Genomic DNA, 24,145 nt, shown 5'->3' with positions numbered 1-24,145 from the left:
TGGCTATGCATTATTTCTCCCAAAGTTTAGTGAAATTCTTTTTCAAGAGTTTCTACATTGTTTGGACACTAAAGGAAAAGGGCGTTTATTCATAAGCCAGGACAAGATACACTAATCATTCACGAGGAGTCTTGACACCAGACAGGAGAGAGGCAGTGAATCCTGAGCTGGAGATCCAGAGAAATCAGATGCGTAACAACCTGGCTGATGCTGGAGTCAGGACAAGTTGAGCGACCCTCCAACTTTAGGGTTTAACACTCATAGGCCATACATAGGTCTTGCCTTTGATAAGGCTACTGATGTTTAACTGGAAAAATTACTATACAGAAATAGAATATCAAATGGCTGAGGCTGGGGGTATGAGAGGAAGTGGAAGGAGAGAGAATTGTTGGGGAGATCCTAGGAATGATAGCATGAAATCCAGTTCCTTTTTGTGACTACTATCAGGTTATGATATCTGAGAGTTAAAAAAAACAAAAACAAAAAAAAAATTAACCCCTGAGTTGACTTTGCACATCAGACTTTTTAATCACACTCCATTGCTCCACGTTGCTTTCTCAGACACATGTAATAGACCCTGTTCTGGACTAAATATTTGTGTCTCTCACACATTCATATGCTGAAGCCCTAACTCACAATATGATGTTATTAGAAGGTGGGGACTCAGGGAGATAGTCAGGTTTAGATGAGGTTATGAGGGTTGAAGTGAAGTGAAGTCGCTCAGTCGTGTCCTACTCTTTGCGACCCCATGGATTGTAGCACTCCACGCTCCTCCATCCATGGGATTTTCCAGGCAAGAGTACTGGAGTGGGTTGCCATTTCCTTCTCCAGAGGATATTCCCAACCCAGGGATTGAACCCGGGTCTCCCACATTGTAGGTAGACACTTTACCGTCTGAGCCACAAGGGAAGTCCTTATGAGGGTTAGTTGTAACCTTATGAGGTTAGATGTAAACTAATAGCTCAGTTGGTAAAGAACACACCTGTAATGCAGGAGACCCCGGTTCGATTCCTGGGTCTGGAAGATCCCCTGGAGAAGGGATAGGCTACGCACTCCAGTATTCTTGGGCTTCCCTTGTGGCTCAGCTGAAAAAGAATCCGCCTGCAATGTGGTAGACCTGGGTTCGATCCCTGGGTTGGGAAGATGGAGAAGGGAAAGGCTACCCACTCCGGTATTCTGACCTGGAGAATTCCATGGACCATACTGTCCATGGGGTTGCAAAGATCTTCATGGCAAATAGATGGAGAAACAGTGGAAACAGTGACAGACTTTATTTTGGGGGTCTCCAAAATCACTGCAGATGGTGACTGCAGCCATGAAATTAAAAGATGCTTACTCCTTAGAAGGAAAGTTATGACCAACCTAGGCAGCATATTAAAAAGCAAAGACATTACTTTGCCAAGGCTGTGGTTTTTCCAGTAGTCATGTATGGATGTGAGAGTTGAACTATAAAGAAAGCTGAGCACTGAAGAATTGAAGCTTTTGAACTGTGGTGTTAGAGAAGACTCTTGGGAGTCCCTTGGACTACAAGGAGATCCAACCAGTCCATCCTAAAGGAGATCAGTCCTGGGTGCTCATTGGAAGGACTGATGTTGAAGCTGCAACTCCAATACTTTGGCCACCTGATGCAAAGAGCTGACTCATTTGAAAAGACCCTGACACTGGAAAAGATTGAAGGCAGGAGGAGAAGGGGACGGCAGAGGATGAGATGGTTGGATGGCATCACTGACTCAATGGACATGAGTTTGAATAAGTTCCAGGAGTTGGTGATGGACAGGGAGGCCTGGTGTGCTGCAGTCCATGGGTTCGCAAAGAGTTGGACACGACTGAGCAACTGAACTGAATTGATGAGGGTTAGAGCCCCACGATGGGACTGGTATCTTTTTATAAGAGCAGAAGGAGACACCACAGCTTCCTCTCTCAGCCTTGTGAGGACACAGCAAGAAAGTAGCCATTTGTAAACCAGGAAGAGGGCTCTCACCAAAACGCTGATTCTGCCAGTAACTTTATCTTGGATCTGTGAGAAATACCATTACATTTCTGTTGTTTAAGCCACCCACTCTGTGGTATTTTGTTCCAGCAAGCCCAAGCTGACTAAAACAAACCTCTTTAGAGGGTTTGAATACTTTCCTATCAATAAGAAGACAATTTGCTATGCAGCTGATGGGCATTATTGTGGGTACTTTCTTTCTCACTGTGTTTTGAAATTTGAACATGAGAGTCTCCAGAGCAGTGACTAGATCTCCAAGTAAGTCTTTCATTAAGTGAGGTTTCCCCCTTCCTCCAGCTTTCTTTCTGAGTATAAAGTTCAGCATTAAAGCTTCACAGAAGGCACTTGACCAATGAAGACATCCAGCAATGTGGAACACCTTAACCGTCCAACCTTGACCCTTCCTAGCAGAAAGCCTCCATTAGCTTCAGCAAAGGCAGTGACTTCACTTGCCCTTGAACACATACTGCACGGTTTTTCCCCTGTGCTTTGGTTCAAGTCCTCCTTCCTACCCTGAGTGTTGTTTCTGCCTCTCCTTTCTAGCCATCCAATTTACTCTCAAATTTCAGAGGAAATGCCACCTCCTCCATCATGCCTTACTGCCTGATTCCAGCCCACATGAATTGCCTCTCCTGTGCTCTTATTCCATCAGTGGCCCTGTGTCTTAGCACTTAATCTCCTATAAAGCATGCTAACAAAATGGATGTGGTGCTCCTGGCTAAATTTATCAAGTCAGACTTGGCTGGGCTTACTTCTGGCCAGAGGAATGAAATGCCTTGGGATAACAATTCATCTTATAGAGAAGAGTTGTATGTTATTTACCTAACAGCAGATTGTGATTCCAGAGGACAGGAACTCTGGTTCATTCTTCTCTGTATTCTCCTTGGTATCTAGCACAGGCCTGTTCATGTAGAAGCAGTTGCTGAATTCATCTGGACTCTAAACAATACTACATATCTGAACCATGCAATTGAATGAACATACAGAAGAGAGGTGAAAGTACTCTTGGAGTACTTTTAAAGTACAGTTCATGGGGAGATTAAGACTTCCTTCTAGAATAGGAGATTTCTTATAGAACCACCATCGTGCCCACACAGCATGGGTGTGTTGGTGGCAGCCATGTCTCAGCTGGAGATGGTTGAGTAGGTGCAGGAAGATGAACCCTGGGTAGGGTGATTGCTAGTTGCTTGCCAGCTAGGGTTTTACTTTCATGATAACTAGAGCTTGTGGCTATCCTGAACAGAGATCTAAGTACTTTTGTCTTAAAGTGTCAGTTCTCCATTTATGTTGACTGCCTGGAGCATAGTGTTGAAAAGGATTTGAAAGTAGTCTCTCTGGGATCAGTGGAACAGAACACCAAAATTAACCAGCAATGAGGCCCTGGTCTATCTGGGGACCCTGACCTTGATGACATAGAGTCAAAAAGAAGAAAAAAAAAAACCCTCAAAATAGGCCTTTGCACAACCCAGAGGGATGGTATGGGGAGGGAGGAGGGAGGAGGGTTCAGGATGGGGAACACATGTATACCTGTGGTGGATTCATTTTGATATTTGGCAAAACTAATACAATTATGTAAAGTTTAAAAATAAAATAAAATTAATTAAAAAAAAGATTTACAATTTGATTGCAGAAATAATGAATTCATAATATAATTTGTTAACAAAATATTAGACTGCTACATTGTATAAAAGAAATGATTTTAAGGTAATATTTAGAGTTCTAAAATTTATGGCACAATAACTAAGTTGCACTATAAAGAAAGCTGAGCGCTGAAGAATTGATGCTTTTGAACTGTGGTGTTGGAGAAGACGTTTGAGAGTCCCTTGGACTGTAAGGAGATCCAATCAGTCCATCCTAAAGGAAATCAGTCCTGAATATTCCTTGGAAGGACTGATGTTGAAGCTGAAACTCCCATACTTTGGCTACCTGATGAGAAGAACTGACTCATTTGAAAAGACCCTGATGCTGGGAAAGATTGAAGGCAGGAGGAGAAGGGGATGACAGAGGATGAGATGGCTGGATGGCATCACTGACTCAATGGACATGGGTTTGGGTGAACTCCGGGAGTTGGTGATGGACAGGGAGACCTGGCGTGCTGCAGTCCATGGGGTCGCAAAGAGTCGGACACGACTGGACTGAACTGAACTGAACTAAGTACATTTAAGGGGAAAAGTAGATAAATGTGGACTGAAAAGGACAGAAAAATTATGCAGAGGAGGAGAGTCTAAGTTGAACCTCCTCAGAAAAATTAGATTTAGACCAGGATGGGGAAGGGGGTAGAAACTATGCTCCCCAAAAAGTGAGAGTGGCATTTGACAAAAAGAGTAGGAAAAATAGTAATGCCTCAGTGGAGGAATTGTGTGTGGGAGTGATAGGAAAGTATGCCATGAAGAAGGGGGTAAGATTTGATAAGCAACATGGCAAGGGGACTTTGCTTCTTTTAATAATTGGAAATTAATTATATTGTTCCGGTGCCCCAGGCTTAGGCAAGCGGGTGAGAAATGCAGGGGCACTGATTTCCTTGTCCTTTGTCTTTGAGGTGCTGTGCTGTCTGTAGAGGCTCATTCATAAAAAACAAGGGCACAAACATGGTGAGAAAACGTGTGGCTGCTCTTGTGCATCTGGGTGAACCCAGGAGAAGTGTTTCTCTGGTGGGAGCTTGGGCAGAAAAATCTACAAGGAGGGGGTAGGAGATGGAGCAAGCAGAGTCCTCCATACCTACTGAATGCCCCTGTTCTCTCTGTAAAAGGCAGTATTTACAGGGTTGCTGTAAAGCTTAAAATGGAAAATGCTCAGAACAGAACTTCACGCGTAGTAAGCACTAGAGGGTTAGCTATTATTTGCGGTTGGAGAAGGTGAAGGAAGAAAGGAAAGGGCATGATTATATGCTGGCACATTGCATCTTTGAAACTGACTGTTCCTAGATTGGAAACCATATCATTAAACATTCTGAAAATAGTCTCAAGTCTGAAAATTCTCTAATTGTACATGTTGGGCTATTTAATTTGTGTCTAAGATATGTGAAGAATTCAGAGATGGAAATGAGAAAACTCTTTTAATATCGTTCACTGGTAAAGTCAAAGCTTCGTAATAGCCAGAAAATAAAGGGAAGAAATACTACATGTCTCAAAATCTGGAAACACGGATGTTTGTCCAATTTTTCACTTTCTGATGAATGCTAATGGTAACAGTCCTGCTCTTAGGAAAAACTACAGAAAGGAACTAATGCTTATTTCAAATTAATGTTAATAACTCTTATGCTTCGGGAAAGTAGAAATATTATAGTCCATTGCCCAGTTCAATTACCTAATATGAGGTAAGTCCTGACTGGAAAGACAGTCACTTGTCAGCAATAAGGGATCTTAAAAGTATGTCATAAATCTATCAGAAAAAAGAGCCCATTTTTTTATGCCTTACATGAGAAAAAATTCTAGCTGGGTAAAAATTTCCTTTGCCAAAAACTAAGACAAATTGGAAAGGCTACCGTTTTAGGATAAACCAGTTAGAGGCTTTCAAGATGAGAAACATAGTTTCAAATCGATTCTCTGCCTCCAAACTGATGGATTTATGGTATGTAATGTTTTAACATAATCTTTAACTATAAATTACTCTTAGCAGGTGATATTTTTAAATCAAATGAACAGCATTTTCTGTTCTAGTAATTCAATCACATATACCTTGTTTTTGTAAACGTGATCTCCTAGTTTTGTTGAGGAGAAACAGGAAAAGGATTTCCAAATAATTTAAGGAGCAAGCTCAAGGCATCTTACCAATTTGACATTCATGCAAAATTGGGTTCCTTTAGGTCTTGTGTTTGGCTTGGCAAACACCAGGACAGTGACCAGCAGAGCCAGCTGTCTAAACATTTATAACCATTCTCAGGCTCTGACAAGTTCTGATCAGGCTAAAGGAATCTTGCTGACACCGCTTATGTGTCGTGTACAACATGTAAGAAACTTGGGCCACGTCTTCTTTTCTGTAGACACTCTCTCAAAGGTAGCCACAACCACACACAGATATGAGACAGCCGAGAGTCTTGCTTTGTTCCCAGCATTAGTAGCTTTCTTTTAGTTATTCTCCAGAGTCAGTGCCTAGCTCCTGCAGCAGTTGGGCAGCTGATCATATTTCTTCTTTTGTTTCCTTTTTCTTTTCTTCTGATCTGGTCCCTGTTCTCTATCCTGAACACGTTTTCTAAGGGAATTAAATCCTTTGGGTTGTTTTACAAAAGTAACGTCTTGGAAGACTCTCCAAAATTAAAAAAAAAAAAAAAATTACATCATTCTTTTTGTTTTAATTTTCACCTTTAGAATTTAAAACTGAGCTATAAATCATTTAGGAGAGAAATTTAAATAACACTTTTTTATTGGATGATAAATGCTTTACAATGTTGTGTTGGTTTCTGACACACAACAACATGAATCAGTCATAATTGTATCTATCTATCTGTCTAGTCAAGGCTATGGTTTTTCCAGTGGTCATGTATGGATGTGAGAGTTGGACTGTGAAGAAAGCTGAGTGCCAAAGAATTGATGCTTTTGAACTGTGGTGTTGGAGAAGACTCTTGAGAGTCCCTTGGACTGCAAGGAGATCCAACCAGTCCATCCTAAAGGAGATCAGTCCTGGGTGTTCATTGAGAGGACTAATGTTGAAGCTGAAACTCCAACCCTTTGGCCACCTGATGCAAAGAGCTGACTCATTGGAAAAGACCCTGATGCTGGGAAAGATTGAGGGCAGGAGGAGAAGGGGATGACAGAGAATGAGATGGCTGGATGGCATCACTGACTCGATGGACGTGAGTCTCAGTGAACTCCGGGAGTTGGTGATGGACAGGGAGGCCTGGTGTGCTGCGATTCATGGGGTTGCAAAGAGTTGGACACGACTGAGTGACTGAACTGAACTGAACTGATCTATCTATCTATATATATCCCCTCCCTTGTGAGCCTCCCTCCCGCCTCCTAGCTGACCCTCTAGGAGCTCCAGAGCTCCAGAGCTCCAGGCCAGGCTCCTGTGTTAAATGAAACTTAAAAAAAAAAAAAAAATCTTTGGAAGTACAAGGTAACTTTTTAAGAAGGTAACTTTTTAAGAGAGAGAATATCAAGGAACAAGATGGAATCACAAAGACAAAATAAAAGGTCATTAAATATACCACCATTAAATGGCAGCACTTGAACTCCCAAGTGTGGTTTTCATGTACATCATGGTTCAGATGATGTCATCCAATCACAAAAGCTACATAGACCTAAAACCTGATGTAATCTATTTAAGCAACTAGGAAGTATATATCTTTCCCGTGTACCACTGGGCATTGCATTTGCACTGTAAGTCAGAAAGAGAAAAACAAATATCCTATATTAATACATGTATGTGGGATCTAGAAAAATAGAACAGAGGAACCTAGTTCCAGGGCAGGAATAGAGACACAGACATGGAGAACAGATATGTGGACACAGCAGGAGAAGGAAAGGGAGCGTAGAAAGGATGAATTGGTAGATTAGGCTTGACATAAATAGACGACCATGTGTAAAATAGATAGCTAGAGCGAATCTGCAATATAGCATAGGGAGCTCAGCTCGGTGCTCTGTGGTGACCTGGATAGGTGGGGTGGGGTGGGTGGGGCTATATGGATACACATGGCTGATTCACTTGCTTATACAGCAGAACCTAACACAACATTGTAACACAATTATATGCCAATTAAAAAAAAAAAACCAGAGAGACTTTGTAGGACTGTTGACTTTAGATAACAATCAAAGATCCAAGAAAACAAAAAACAAACAAAAAAGAGCAAACACTGTTGCTTTGCCGACCAGTTCCGTTTGTTAAAATGGTCAAATCTGTGCAAATGTGGCTTTAGGTATGTCACGAACTTTCCCCCGGTATAGTCATTATAAGAAAGCTATTCATGACCCTGCCACAGCTATTTAACTGGGTTTTTGTACAAGGCACAGACAGGGTTCAGCCCTAAACAGCTTGATGTACACAGCCTCTGGTGATTCAGAGTTGAGGGTAGACTGAGAGAATGAAAATAAGAACCGGCGATCTGAGTCACTGTGTCAGTGTGGTATATGAGATAATTTGGGTTGCTCTACCAAGGCCAGGGGCTTCCCGGGTGGCTCAGATGGTAACGAATCTGCCTGTAATGCAGGAGATCCGGGTTCGATTCCTGGGTTGGGAAGATCCACTGAAGGAAATGGCTACCCACTCCAGTACTCTTGCCTGGAGAATCTCATGGAAAGAGGACCCTGGCAGGCTACAGTCCACAGGGTCACAGAGAGTTAGACATGACTGAGTGATATCACAATACCAAGGTCAACCTGAGGCAGTGCTCTGGGGAAGTCGTCTGAGGTGGCTGTGTTTATTTTCAGAACCCCTTCTTCTGAAGAAGAAGATGCGCCCTCCTGTCTCACAGAGCTGTCAACTGAACCCTGTGTGCAATTAGGCTATGATTAAGGTGTCAGTGGATGATGGCTTAGTAAGTCCCAGTACCATTTATCTCATCATATTTCACCTGACAATGGGAAAAATCTTCCTCCTTTTTGAGAGGGAGAAAACCAGTGAATCAGCAACCAAAAAAGTCTGTTGTACACCTGCAAGGTGCCTGGCCCCATGAGGGACGCCTCTGGTGGCTACACAGAAGTGCAAGGTATGGCTTTGCCCTCCTGGAACTCGCAACTGAGATGTGGAAAAAACATGCCAGCAAAACTATAACTCAAGGGGCAGAGCCTTGTGAGAAAAATGGAAACTACATTATGCAGCCCATAAGTGCCAAAGGAGTAGTGACTAAATGATGGGTTCCCACAGCTGTGTAATGGGATGGATCAAAATAGGGATCAACTGATTATCATCGCAGAGGAAGGGAAAAACAAAGCGAAACCATAATGCAAACAGGATTCCAAGGACACCAGAGAGAGAATGTAGAAAACGACAGGGACTGTAATAATTGCCTATTTTGTCATTATTAAACTTTCAGTAGGATTCTTTTTTCCCCCTTTTTCTTTTAAAATAGGAGTTTTAAAAACTACCTTGACAGATTAAACTGATGTGAGCATTTGAACATGGAAGAAAAGGAATAAGAGCCTTTGGGGTTAAAATGTCAATATAAAATGTATTCAATAAAGAAGATTCTTTTATGAAAGGCTTCTAAAGTTGTCTTACATTTCTTAAATCAATCTGTAGCACATAATCAGTAAAACCGTATCATTTAAACAGAAAAATCATAACTTAGAAACTCACCCTTGTGCAGCTGTATCCTATTATGGGCTGTAACTTAACACATGAGTTTCATAAGTTGTTAAAGTTGAGCTCAGGCTAACAAATCTTAACTGTTAAAAAAAAAGCCTAAGGTGAGATGAGACTGCAGACCATGGAGAAGCAACAGACTTGATCACAGGATTGGTGTCAATCAATATTCTTTTTGATTTGTTAAATCTTATTTATATATTAAGAAATAAATGTATTAAGACAGATGTTGCCATTAAGTGATCAAGAAGCCTCTTCCTTTTTTTCCATTTTGAAAAATTTTCCTCTGACACTATTAGTATTTAAACTCTTCCAAATGTATCTTTACTGAAAAAAGGAGAACAGTGCTTATGCCACAGACAGCTGAACTGAAATCTGCATTTTTCTCTTGAAATAAGTCAAAATAAAAGTTGTATCCTACAATAAAGTAAAACTAGCATTTGAATTGGAGAAGGCAATGGCAACCCACTCCAGTGTTCTTGCCTAGAGAATCCCAGGGACGGGGGAGCCTGGTGGGCTGCCCTCTATGGGGTAGCACAGAGTTGGACACAACTGAAGCAACTTAGCAGCAGCAGCAGCATTTGAATAGGCTTCTTCAGTAGAACAGGCATCCACAGTTTAGATGCTAAAATTATCAGAGTTCAAATTATTGTAATTAAGATGTAGTCATTAATCCAAAATGAGCTAGCAAGAAGTAGAGGTTTTTGTTTTTTGCGTTTTAACCATGTTCTTTCCAGCATACTTTCTGTGGTGGAATGCAATGCAATACGTGGACGGATTTTACTGCACAAATGCCTTCATCTCTCAATTCCTACTCCATTCCCTTATGTGAAATACAGAAACCATAAATGTATCATCAAATTTATAGATTTCAGATAACTATGCTAAAAAGCATGGGGTGGGGAAAATACTTGACTCTTGAGAATTTTTCTTCTCTTGCATTCTATACAGCCAGAATCATGATTACTAAGATATTTAATAGGTCTATAGTCTGGTTCAATTTTTCCAAAGGGTAAAAATGTACTTTTTGAGGTATTCCCCTAACTGGGATAAATATAAGCTTTCATACAGAAAAGTGTCTCCTCAAATGGAAGAGTTAACAAACTTCAAATATGTGACAGTTTTCTTCTCATTGTGCAATGTGTAGTAAAGGTTCCACCTAATTTGTTTTCATTGCAAAATTTTGGGGAACATTAGTGAAGTCTAACACATTACTTTATAAATCAGTGCTAGAAACCAACACATTCTCAGTGTTTCAGTGACAACTAAGATAGTTTGTAACTATCTGTTTGAGAAAGTTTGTCATAATTTTGGCTTTATTTAGTGAAAGTGGTTTCTCCCTATAGGCATGTTTACATTCACAACTCTTGTATCTTGCCTGAATGGGCAAAAGGATTCTTGCTGTAAAAAAGCTGCAATTCTCCCCAACTTAATATCAGGAAGTGTACCTTCAACAGATGTCAATACAATCTTTTCCTCAATACAACATAATGCCCCATGCTTTCAGAACTAATCTAGCATCACTGTTAACTCCAACAGCTCCCTGTTGCCTGCACTTGAGTGTGATTCCACCTGCCTTTGCAGCCTTGTCTCCACCTTCCCTGATGTGTCGTTCTTGTATTGCCTGATCTGCCTTTCGGCAAACTGTTCTCTCTCTTCAAAAATTCCCTTCCCCTCTCACTCTCCTGTTACACTGCCACTCAGATAGGCTTATTTAATGGACCCTCTCCAAATATCCAGAAAGGTCCATTTCAGTCCCACCTCTGTTTTCCTGACAGACACTGCCATGACAGCACAAATGACGTGGCAATATAACTCTTCTGAGAGGCAATGTCTTGTATCAGTTAAAGGTGAGAAGTTGGAATATAGAATTTGAATCCTGGCTGTATCATTTCATTAGGTGTGGCCTTGAGCAGGTCACCTTAAGCTCCAGCAACTTCACTTCTCTCACTATAAATCACAATAGTACCTACCTTATTGACATGCTGTGAAGAATAAACAGTCTCAGCATAGTGTCTTAATCACAGGATGAGGACTTGACATCCTAGCATTACTAATGATGCATGAAGAAAGATCCCAAAGATGGCAGATAAGCTTATGATGCTCTTGCAGTTTGAAGAGTTAACAGGATAGGATGTGAACGTGAAGACATCTTGAAATCAGGGAGTGGTGACTTCCTTTGGGCAAGCATGTGAGAATCTGTTAAACTATGGCCAACAGATAGTAAGCTTACTCACAAACTCAAGAAAGCTGACAAAGGCTGCTTTCTGGATAGCTCATCTTAGGTTGTGACGCATGACCAAGAAAAGAAATTGGATGTTGCACAAGGCCAAGAATGGAAGGCAACATGGACGTATGCCTTACTTCCTCTGCAAAGAGATTCTGCTGGGCGGTACAGACTCCTGGAGATACCTGTTACAAAGTGGAGACATTCAGGCAGTGGAGAACAGTCCCGTGCCAGCTTAGATGAACAAATTACAAATCGAGAGCCCACCTCATTTAAAATTTCTTTCCATTGTTTTTCATTTGAAACTCGAAATAGAGGAAAGGGGGAAAATGTCATGAAATTCATTTCCTTTCAGGAAAGAAAATAAATTACAACTTTTGTCAGATGAACACCTTGCCTAACACAAACTAGAGATTTAGTGCAATAAAAAATGCCACGTGGAGGACCTCCTTGGCTGAGAAAAGCATTCATATTTTATTTCTTTAAATGAATATAACTATCCCCATGTGCATTGGTCCCAGACCAGAAAACTCTCTGGGTACTTTTCCTGACCAATTTGAAGAGAAAATTCAATTTACTTTTGCTTGTTTTTATACAAAATTGAAAGCCAAGTGAAGGCAACAAATTAATCAAATGTACCTCTCTTGTATTCTATGTTTCAGAAGAATAAAAAGAGAAAAAAAACTACCTTTGCATGTACAGAAGAGAAATTTAGAAAAACTCATTTAAATGTTATTATTTTTCTATGCTCCCTTGTTCAACTGTGTATGGTTTCAAACATCATTGAACTGGCTTTTCATCTTGCAGGAAAGCAAGGTAGTAATTTTTCTTATGGAGTTGGCAGTGATGTGCTGAGGTGCTCAGTTCTTCCCTTCTGGCAGAAAAAGGCTGGCCTGGGGTGGGGGGAAAAGGAGCCAGGAGTGACTAGAGGAGAGGAGGCTGCTTAGAACCTACTATTCAAGGTTGATGGTGACTTTTTACAGGCTGGGTAAAGCAGGCTTGCGGTGGTAGCAACTTACGGGTGTGCCAAAGAAAATGAGTCCATGTGCTAAACCCTGGCATGTGCATGGTAGCTTGCCAAGGCACGGCATAGGCCCTTGTGAAGTCTGCCTCAGCAAGTAAGTGAACCTGTTCCCATTTATTCCACGAGGATGGTGAGTGGTTGGATGTTTCGATAACATAAAAACCCCTGGCACAGAATTCTGCCATTTGGCTTCCTTTCATTTAGTCGTTTTTCAGATTAGAAACACCTGAAGGGAGAGGCTCAGTAGTTAAAATTCAAGCCTATTCAGCCTTGTGAGCAGAGTCGCAGAGTGGCAGCCCATTCTAGGGTAAGCAGGCAGTGCTCTCTGATTAAATTTAAGTTCAGTGTTAATAAACGAAGTGTGTGACACCTCTTTTCTTTGCTGCATGAAAGAGTTTCCACAAAGGCCTAGATGACAGGGCATAAGTTACGTTTTATTTTAACCTTTTTCTATCTTATTTTCTCTGGTAAACTGTAAACAGCTGCTGGGATTTAGTTGGATTCAGAAAGTGGTCCACATAATTTCAGATGAAGTTTCTTAAATTCACAATGAACTCAGTGAAACATTTTACCTCTATTTCTTTTTACTGTTTCCACTATCCAAACCCTCAGCGGAAAATCCCTGGTCCTCTACAATTTATCCAAAGCCTTAGGTCGAGAGCCCTTTTACCCTTCACTAGTGAATTCAGTGCTATGATATGCAGTCTTTCCTTGCCTCTTCACTTAAAAAAACATGCCAAACCTGAATAGATTCCAGGCTAGACGGGAGGGGGTGGGAGAGATTTTTGTTAGTTCTAACACAGCTATTGACACATGCTTGAAAATAGTATTTAAAAGAAAGCAAGAAAATTAGGAAACCAAGAGAACAAGAGAGAAATAAAGGAAGAAAGAAAAAAGAAAGAGCAGATTTTCCACTTTATGCCTTAGAGGGCAAATTGGTTACAATTTAATTTCTAGGAAGAATATTTTATAGAATAAAATTGCCTAACATTTCTTCATCACACATATGAGAAATATAAACTAAAAGGACATCTGGAAACGAACATTATTCAGCAATCAGAAAGCAAAAATCCAAACCATTGATGTTTTGATGGAGACAAACATATGAGATTCCCAAAGAAGAAAGCTGTAACTTATTTGAAGTTAAAAAAAAAAAATTCCATATGCATTTTACCTTTTGGGCAGCTCCATAGCAAAGTTCTGTTTCAGAAGCCCTTTGTAATATGAACCCCACTGTAGATAAGATACAAGGCGAAGATAGTCTGTCTTGCAGCAGCAGGAAATCAAATTGGTTCCAGAAACAAAGTTACATGACAAATGGTTTAATAGTATTGCCAGAATTGGAAATCTTGATTGAATTATTTTTCATAATCATTAAAAAAAGATTTTGAAATAACTCTGCCATGCATAGTTGTTTAGTTTGTGTGTGTGTGGGGGGAAACGTGTTGTTGCAGAGGTGGGAAGACATCTTATTTTATTGGCCTTTTAACGAAAGTGTTATCATTTGTTATCAAAATTTAAGAGCTCAGTGGTGATTTATTGTTAACTTTTGTTTGCAACAAAACATTTCAAACACAGTACCTCTTTAACAAAACTAATACATGGCATGGAGGACTAAACAGGTTTAAAAGGGGAAATATCTTATTATCGTCTTCAAGTTATTTTTTGTTTTAATCCTAGTACCAATCAGCTTTGATTTATTTTAAAGAGCATCTGGAAAAGTTCATCAAGTCTGAGGCGAGTCTTAGACTTTAGGACAGACTTCTAAACGGTTAGCAAGATGTATCATTGAAAAAAATAACCCAGCGACTGATACCCGTAGGTGAAATGAAATCATTCTCCTGACTGAAGTCAGGAACAAGTTAAATACCACTTAGACCACAGCACACGACTACAGAGATTTAGGAGAAACCATACTTAAATAAGATGTGACTAGACATTTAGGACTATTTTCTAAAAAAGTCAAAAAAACCTTTTCCCCCTGCAGTACTTACAGTCTTTGAAGACCAGAGCCGGGTCTCTGTGAGGCAAGACTTGGGCAATGATGTGTCTCAGGGATTCCAAGGTTCTGTCCATCTTGTGTCTGCCTGTGCGAGCCTGCAGCACAGTGCCCTCATGCCTGGATTCTTGCAGCCCTGGTCTGAATTTGTGCAGCTCATTGATGCACAGGATTACCAAAGAATCTCTTTTAACATCTGCCAATCAGACATTTCCCAGAATCTAAAGACCCCTCAGGGGGCCCTCCTCCCAAGCTCACTTATCTTTGTTGTATGCTGAGCTAATTAGCTCTAAAGGCTGGCTGACAGGCGGGTTCCCATTGCTTCCTTCTGTTAAACACACCCACCTACAGGCTAGCTGGGGAAGCTCACTAATCATGCGAACAGCCTTACTCTCCAACCAGATTCTGCCTGAATGGTGTGCAGCTTTCCGACTTCGATATTTCTTTTGGTCGTTCATCTTCTGATGTGCTGTCTTCGGGTGAATAGAATCAGGGAGATGATTTCTCAAGAAAGTTTCCTTAGTAGCAAAGTAATTTCCAGCTTAGAATCCATATAATCTAAACTCTTCTTTGGTAAATAAAAAGTGCTATAAAGATTGTGGATGTAGCCAGGCTCTAGATCATGCTTTCAGTTTGAATTCAGGAGCATCTCTTTGGGAGCAAAGTGTTTAATCTTTTCATCCACCCAAATTATAGTCACTTTTGATGGGCAGTGGCAAGTAAAATTTCATAGTCTGTCTTTTGGCTTTGCCTGGGAACATTTGTTTCCCTCTTTATCCTTCGAGGCAAATCATTCTCAAGATTGATTTTAATGAATTCTGATATCATTCACTTCTCTTCATGATAACTTTTTATATTAAAAATTTCAGGAGAAGTAAAAATATATGTTTCAAAGAATATAGGTGGTTATGAAAACATCTGAAGAAAACAAAGCTGCTTTTTCTATTGAGGTCCTACACTGCTCACAATATTAAATAGTCTTTTCACAGGAGACATATCATAGAATTCCACTGCAGTAATAAGGTTTTACACCAGATATAAAAGGACTGATTTCAGTGGCTGTAACCTACATTAGTTGAAGGATTATTGAGGACTTCTTTACTTTTATTTAAAGTATTTTTCCAGGGTAGGCACAAGAGATTGCTTTCCAATTTCTAGATTCCATAATCATGTTGTACCATACAATTACCTGAATGCAGTCCTTTAAAGACTATATAAAATGTTTTCCATGTGATCAGTTTCTTCAGCTAGTTGGTAGAAGGGGTGGGCTTAATAAAAGGAAACAGAAGGAATGAGGCTAGAATAGTAATTCCTATTGTAAGGACTGCCACTAAGTAAATCCCCACAGGAATATGTATATCCCACAAGGGCTGCCTCAGAGTGCAAAGATATTATAAAGAAAATCAATTGAAAGAAATCACACTTTACGTTAAGACACAGGTATACTTTACATGTGCTGTAACATGAAATCATCAATGCCCCTGCCATCCAGTTTATAATTTAAGAGAAACTAGATGGCTTGTAGATTAAAAACTATTATATATTGATTGGACATGAAGTATAAATGAATGCATAATATTTTCAGTGTGATAACTGAATTGGAAACATTCCCATTGGAAGAACAATATCAAGAACAACAAAAAGTACAGAATTCTCAAAGACTGATAATCTAAAAGTAGAAAAATTAGAAATGATTAATGCTGGGATTTCAATCAATAATGGACTTTTTAATGGGATTAAATTTAATTCCAGTAGTACTTTAGATGTGTAAGGTGGTGGAAGGAACACTGAATTTGGTATTAGTATGATCTGGGATTTGATTTTTGTTACCTGTGTAACTTTGAGAAAGTCACTCATCTTCTTGGGACTTGGAATCCTCATCTAAAAAATTAGGGGTTTGTGCCAGACGCTCTCTTTTAGATCCAACATCTGTGACTCTATGGCTACATTGCAAATGAGCACAAATATTAACACACATTTTCTAAACTTCTGCAAAGTCATAGATTTATTTCCTAAAAGCTAGATTGTTTTCATACAGATCACTTTTGTTTTCATAGTCAACTTCGTATCCCTTCATCAATAAAAAGGGACACATATACATAGGGTGAAATCAAAGGCACCTTTAATGCTAACTAGAAGGAAGGGTAAGCCTTTATTAAAACCTGTCTTCAACCTCCAAAGATTTTTCTAAAAAGGTAACCTATCAGAATCTGCTTGCTGTTGTTTTCAGTTGCTCAGTTGTGTCTGAGGCTTTGCCACCCCGTGAGTGTAGGCTGCCAGGCTCCCCTGTCCATGGGATTTCCCAGGCAAAAATACTGGAGTGGGAGGCCACTTCCCTCCTCAGAGGATCTTCCTGACCCAGGGACCCATGGATTCTTCACCACTGAGCCACCTGAGAAGCCCAAACAGCTGCTAGAGAACCCCAAAACAGCTTTGCAAAGACTATTAAAAAAAAATCATGATCTGTAATGGGTTCTATTTTAAGAAATAATATAAAACAAGGAAATTCTAGAAAGGTGGATATACAACATTCCAGTTGGATAGTATAGTTTCTTCTTTTTCATTAGGTCCAGTCTGAAGTCTTTGCATATTCCCTTTAAAGACTTCTCACCTTCCTTAAAGCACTGTTGTGAAAGTCTAGAAAAACAACTCGGTTTCTCACCACTCTCTCTCTCTGATGTAGAAAGCACCTGATGAAGATGAAAGAGCCTGAGAAACCCCTGTGCTGTGTGCCCATGTTAGTACAGAGTCTATGGTTCACACATTAGATCCCACCATCTCTAGTTCATATGCCAAAAGCACAATTAGTAAAACAGGGTAGATGACTACAGTGAAAATACAAAATGATGTTTTTAGAAATCCTGTTAAGAATACCACTTAGAAGTATGAGAAATGGCATCCAACTGATATATTCAGTGTTCAAAACTTATCAGCCAGTAGTAAAAGGGGAAGGCCGGGTGCCACAGCACGTACTAAGCTCCCAGAGAGGATGGTTAATAATACAGATGAGCAATCTCTTGTTGTTAACTAGCTCATTACAGGTAAAACTGATAAGGAGGCAAGCCATCAATTAAAATAAACAGAATAAATGCAACAAAGAATCATCTTCAGTTAAAACAGGAAGTATCTCCACTCTCCTGCTTGTGGTGTCACTTCATGCCGTGCCTGGACCTGGAGGAGGAAGATGGGTAAGTGAAATAGGAGAGCTGGTGTGTAGATGAGGCTATAGTGCAATTGGTGGGAATACAGGTCCTGAACGATGTTAGCGCAACGTATGCCAACTCCAAAGACTCAGTTCAGTTCAGTTGCTCAGTCGTGTCCGACTCTTTGCGACCCCATGAACTGCAGCATGCCAGGCCTCCCTGTCCATCACCAACCCCCAGAGTTTACTCAAATTCATGTCCATTATGTTGGGTGATGCCACCCAACCATCTCACCCTCTGTCATCCCCTTCTCCTCCTGCCTTCAATCTTTCCCAGCATCAGGGTCTTTTCCAATGAGTCAGTTCTTCGCATCAGGTGGCCAAAGTATTTGAGTTTCAGCATCAGCATCAGTCCTTCCAAGGAATATTCAGGACTGATTTCCTTTAGGATGGACTGGCTGGATCTCCTTGCAGTAAGTGAGCCTGAGCCAATTTAAGACTATTCAAAACAAAAACAGTGGGGAAAGATTGACGGCAGCTCCTTCCAGATTCCAATGGAGATGTGTAGGGGAACTGGAAGGTCCGAAATGCCAGGTTGGCCAAAGAGGGTCAGAGCCCTGTGTAGTGTTGCTGGGGGTATGGGGGAAGGGGAAAAAGGGCAAGGCCAGGAAGAAACTGACTTTGCAGAGATAATGACTAATGACTGTTCAGTGTCAGCTTTGTTTAGCCTCAACTAGGAAGGGGCCAGTAGGAAGAATGAATGGCTGGTTAGCATCAACTTTGTTTACTCGTAGCTGTGAAGGAACAAGTAAAAGGAATGAAATGGCTGCTCAGTGTTAATTTGTTTACTCTCCGCTGGGAAGAGACCAATGAAATGTTTGCATCAAGGAAGGTATTTATGAAAGGGGTCAGTTGGGAGAGGCTTCTTCAGATTACCAGACAGAAGAAGCTTAAAAACACAGGCCACATGAAAGAACTTTACCTCAGATTATTTGTTCATTGATATTTTTCTACATTCAGGATATTAAGTATTAATCTGTTAAACTACATAAATAACTAGAAAATTAATTCTCCCATTTACAGATTAAAGGAATGTATGTTCTCTGATTTTTATAGAAAATTATGAAAAATGCTTTCCTGAAGTAATTTCCCTCCCCACTGGACAGAACCACTCTACTGAACTGCCCTTTATCTTTGCCAGGGCAGTCAGTCAACTCTTCACCGAAAAGCACAATGAAAGGAAACCCCTCATTTACCTCAGCCTTACGTTTCAATATATTTGAGGATCCTGAATGAGCCGATGCCACGCTGGTTGTTTTGTGTAACCAAGTACTCAGCCCTATCCTGGTATTTGGTCTCTAAAGAGAAGTACAATTGATTCTTTAAGAAGTACTTTGTACATATACACAATGGAGTATTACTCATTGAAAAGAATACATTTGAATCAGTTCTAATGAGGTGGATGAAACTGGAGCCTGTTATACAGAGTGAAGTAAGCAGAAAGAAAAACACCAATACAGTATACTAACGCATATATATGGAAGTTAGAAAGATGGTAACGACAATCCTGTATACGAGACAGCAAAAGAGACACTGATGTATAGAACAGTCTTTTGGACTCTGTGGGAGAGGGAGAGGGTGGGATGATTTGGGAGAATGGCATTGAGACATGTATAATATCATATATGAAACGAGTCGCCAGTCCAGGTTCAATGCACGATACTGGATACTTGGGGCTGGTGCACTGGGACGACCCAGAGGGATAGTATGGGGAGGGAGGAGGGAGGGGGGTTTAGGATGGGGAACACGTGTATACCTGTGGCAGATTCATGTTGATATATGGCAAAACCAATACAATATTGTAAATTAAAAAAAAAAAAAAGAAGTACTTTGGAGGACAAAGATATCATTGGGGGAAGACTTTGTTAGTTCACGGGTTAACAGTTCCAGGATAAATTCAGAGTTTTTTAAAAGGTGGAAGAATCTGGACGTTCAAATTTACAAGACTGGAGATGACGATGCCAAACCTTCTTGGGTCACGAGATACATGTTCTATGGAAACGGAACTGACTCCTGGCTTGCTGTACTTCCAGGATACTATGTACTTTGAAAGAAGAGTTAAAATTTTTCTTTTAGCTTGTTAGAGTGGACTTTGCCAGTGGCCTTTACGACAATATTTTATCTTCTAGAAGACTTTATCTGATTATTGGTTCCTCTCCCTCTCCCTGTACTTTCTCACAGGATTACCACCCCTGTTGCCTCTGCTTCCCGCTGTCCAGGACAAAAATTTGAGTGTTGGGGAAAAACTACATAAGCTATGGCTATTAAATGATCAGCTGGATCTTAAAAGAGTTACCTGAATGCCATCTGAGTCTCAGCCACTCTGTATAAATGGAAAGATGTGGCCTTCCGTAACGGGCATGCTGGGGGCTGAGACACACCGGTTTACATGGGCTAATTAGCTACCTTCTTTCTTCTTAATGTAATGCCACACTTCTGGGTATGAATTGCATGAAATGCTTAAAACTTTGCAACAGTGAGCAATTTAAAATGAAAATCTAGACTATGAAAAGAATTAGTTATTAGATTAAAACAAACCAAGGGAAATGTTTTTGGCTATGAACAAATGACAAAGCTGAGATTAGTTGATGGCAACATGAGGTTCAAGCAAGCCAGTAACTTCACAGCTCCATGTATTTCAGATGAAGCTTCCGGTAAAGACTGCATCATTAGTATACTCTCAATTCAATTCAGGCCACACTTATGGATATGCTTACATTAAGATAAAAGCCCATCCATTTCACACTGTGAACTATAATTTCCATTTCACTTCCTATTCAGTCACTGCCAGAGCACTGCACTTAGCGTGCGTCCTGCTGACACAGAGGAAACATTATTTCTTTCCAAATTTGTTTAAAGAAGGAGGGATAGAAAGGGGAGCTATTTTTCCACAAATTGAAAACTGGAGAACGACCAAGTTAGAGGGAAATATATTCTCTCATCCTCTCGAGGTGCCGCAGCAGACTTGAGCTCTGCTCAAGGAAAAAGAACTACTCCTTCGGTATTACCCTGCTTCCCTTCCACCTCCTCCAATCAAAGAAATTCCATTCAGGGCTTCAGTCTACTGACATGGGTTTTCTTGGGTCTGTGAGAAGATGCAAAGGCTTGTTACGGAAAAACAAACAACAAAGAAAAACCAACCGCTTTCTAAAAATGGAGGAACTTTGTGAAAGACAGGACTCAAAGCCGGGTCTGGCTATAGGGCTGTCTTTTCTTATATCTCCACTGCACCAGGAAGACAAATCAGTCTGTGGAGCTTAATCACTTGTAGAATTGAAAAGCCCTAAACCACCCGAGTACACTGCTTCTCCTACCATTTGCCTAGCTGTTAGCATGAATTTTATCTTTTCTCTCACTTCCAACCTTATCCAGTCAATGTGACTTTGGGGAAGTAAGTTTACACCGTAAGTTTTCTTATCTCTAAAACAAGAAAAAGACAATAAAGACTCTAAAACTCTCGTAGGATAGGATTCTATTTCAGATTGTCTTAGTTGGAATACCTAGGCTGACAACAGGATTAACACTTTAGATTTTAGTTTTCCTTCAATCCACTGTCTAACTTTGACAAAGTTCCCTTTAGTTCCACCCACTTGTCCTTTTTTTAAAACCAAATAATTGCACTGCTTAAACATCTATAATCATGCATTTTCCTAATACATCAAGTTAAACTTATTTTTAAAAATATATATACAATGGCTAAACAAGGTGCCTTCTCTATAGGACTATATTCAATATCCTGTGATAAACCAGAATGAGAAAGAATATGGAAAAGAAAAAAAAATATAACGGAGTCATTTTGCCGTACAGCAATGAACACAGCATTGAAAACCAACTATACTTCAATAAATTAAAAAAAATTTTCAAAATCATCTTTAATTTGAACTTTTGGCACACACCACCTTTTTCCACATACAGTGTAACAAGCTTACTACCTTAATTTCTGTCGTCTGAATTTTCTGCGTGATTTCCTCTTAGCAAGCTCTTTCAGTCTACCTATTTAAGCAAACCCCCCTTGCCCAAGATAGCTCACCAAAACACTCTGGCATTTCACTTTTGTCCTTAGAAATTCCTCAGCACTAGATTCATGATATCAGGCTCTTTAGAATAGTCCACTTTGAGACCTTCAGTCAACAAAAATTTCATTAAAAAAACCTGTGTACCCCTTCCCCAGATGTCACTTTATACCCCACCAAACACTTGGAAAACTGGACGTTTTTCTTTTTCCTAATGTAGGACTCTTAGGTAGACACCTCTTCTACCAACAACAGTACAGTTACAGTAATCAGGGTGTGTTTTTTTTGATTCATTTAAGTGGTTGTATTTTATTCTAAAAGGAAGCACACAATACTTGACACATGTCCTAAACAACATATTTATGAGGTATGCTCCTATTTATGAGATTAAACCAACAATGACTTGATTCCACGTTATACAGTTATAATGTCATCATTATAATATTAAGAGAAAAACTTAAGATCGTTAAATACATCAATATTAGTCTTTTGAGTATTGTTTCCCACTCCTGGTTATTATGCAACTGGGCAGCTCGAGACTATCCTGAACCTTACCAATCCCCAGCCTTATACAGTAGAGAAAGATGGTTCCAGTACTTCATAAAGCACGTCAAGGTCAAATTAAGATGGCCCCGTGCTCTCTAGGGAGCCGTTCTGAGGAGGGACGAAGAACAAAGGTGGTGAACCTTAGCCCGCCCAGAGCACTCCGTCTGCAACATGAAACAAACCTACAGCTCAGGGGACTGCTCTCCCTGAGAACCTGAACTCGACCCTCTATCCTGCGGAAACAGCTGATAAAACCTGTGAGGCAGCAGCTTTACCTGGAGTTTTTAAATTAGGCAACTATGTGTTTCGTCAGGAAATTTACTGAGCACTTAACTAAGAGAATGATTATTTTGAGCTACACTAACCTTACAGTTAGTACCTTTTAAAAGATCTTTATGGTTCTGGAGAAAGCTCAGCCAGCCATCTGTGCGCCAAAGAGCAGACCAATGGCTACCAACACCACAAACTTAGCCCGAGTTACACAATTTGTTATTTTATAGGAAAAGCTTATTTCAAGGGAACACCAAGTAGACAGCTTAAGGCTGCAAGCAAAGCATCTGTGCGCCTTGATAAAATCAGCTGAAACACCATGAAAAAAGATTCCTTTGGACTCTCCCTTTTGGTAACTTTAAGTCATTCGAGTAATACATATTCTACTCAGCCCTCCATATCCTTAGAGGCAGAAACTGCTGAGAGGGAGTCCACGTGTTTGCATTTTTATGAGGGACTTGAACAAGAGAGGATTTTGATACCCACAGGTGGTCGTGGAACCAATCCCCAGAGGATACTAAGGGATGACCGTAATGTATCAAGTCCTGTGCTAAGCTCCTACAAGGTGATGCTTCATTTTGTCTTCAGAACAACCCTGACACAGACACCATTACATGTCTTCATTTACAGATCAAAAAAGTGAGGTTAGAAAGGGTAGGGGAAGTACCTGAGGGAAGTGGCAGAACCAGGATTTATATCTCAAACTCCCAGGTTCAACAAGTGTTTTGAATCGCAATACTTTCACTACATTAGTAGTAGTAGACTTAAAATTTTTCTTATCGTTCACTGAATGAGTGAGTGAAGTCGCTCAGTCGTGTCTGACTCTTTGCGACCCCATGGACTGTAGCCTACCAGGCTTCTCCGTCCATCGGATTTTCCAGGCAAGGGTACTGGAGTGGGTCGCCATTTCCTTCTCCAGGAGATCTTCCCGACCCAGGGATTGAATCCGGGTCTCCCGCATTGTAGGCAGACGCTTTTACTGTCTGAGCCACCAAGGAAGACTCTATTGTTCACTATGGATGCTTTAAAATGTGAGGGTTACATTTTGTCTGAAAGCAAAGTCTCTAAATTCTAAATGAGGGTCACTTAAAAACATCTTTTAAGAATCATTATTGTGATTGGATCCAGAATTAAATTTGTCTATTTGACTAACGGGAAATCTTAGGCTGTTAAAAATAAGAACTATGTTTATTTGCCTTCTAAGTTCCTCAAATTGTAGATTGTTAGGGAACAGGCACCCAAAAGTAGGCTGATCAAATGAATAAAGCTGAGTAGGGTGAAGTCATATAGTTTCACTCCCAATTTGTTTTTGAAACTTTTTAATATAAGAACATGTATTCCAAAATAGTCTGTGGTTCTATTACATTGTCTTCAACTTTGTTATTAAAATGCTCTAAAGTAGATAATTAAAAAAATGAATACCTCCATTTAAAGACATACCTAAAATTCAAAGCTATGTAAATACTTTCAAAATTAGTATAATTATCAAGGGACTTGGATTTGACGTTTTCTTGCATCTATATTATTATTAAAGTGAATTTATCAGAAAGGTTTACTGGGAATGGACAGTAGGCCTAGTTTTGCAAAGGTTAAAGGGAATCTGCTGTATTTATCAAGCTTGGGAAATAATCTGCT

At 40.1% G+C, this 24,145-nt stretch overlaps 1 protein-coding gene across 1 annotated transcript in view; it reads right to left on the bottom strand.

The window, feature by feature from the left end:
* LIX1 (limb and CNS expressed 1) overlaps positions 1-14,776 on the bottom strand; it is a 52,375-nt gene extending 37,599 nt beyond the window's left edge. Inside the window, exon 1 of the mRNA XM_006064456.4 lies at positions 14,475-14,776. Within this exon, the coding sequence (XP_006064518.1) occupies positions 14,475-14,556 (82 nt within the window). The 5' untranslated portion in view covers positions 14,557-14,776. The remainder of the gene's footprint in view (positions 1-14,474) is intronic.
* Between the last annotated feature and the right edge of the window lie 9,369 nt (positions 14,777-24,145).

The sequence above is a fragment of the Bubalus bubalis genome, chromosome 9 (assembly GCF_019923935.1).
Source record: "Bubalus bubalis isolate 160015118507 breed Murrah chromosome 9, NDDB_SH_1, whole genome shotgun sequence".
NCBI lineage: Eukaryota > Metazoa > Chordata > Mammalia > Artiodactyla > Bovidae > Bubalus > Bubalus bubalis.
Note: the sequence above shows the minus strand (reverse complement) of the source record. Positions and strands in the feature narration are given on the sequence as shown.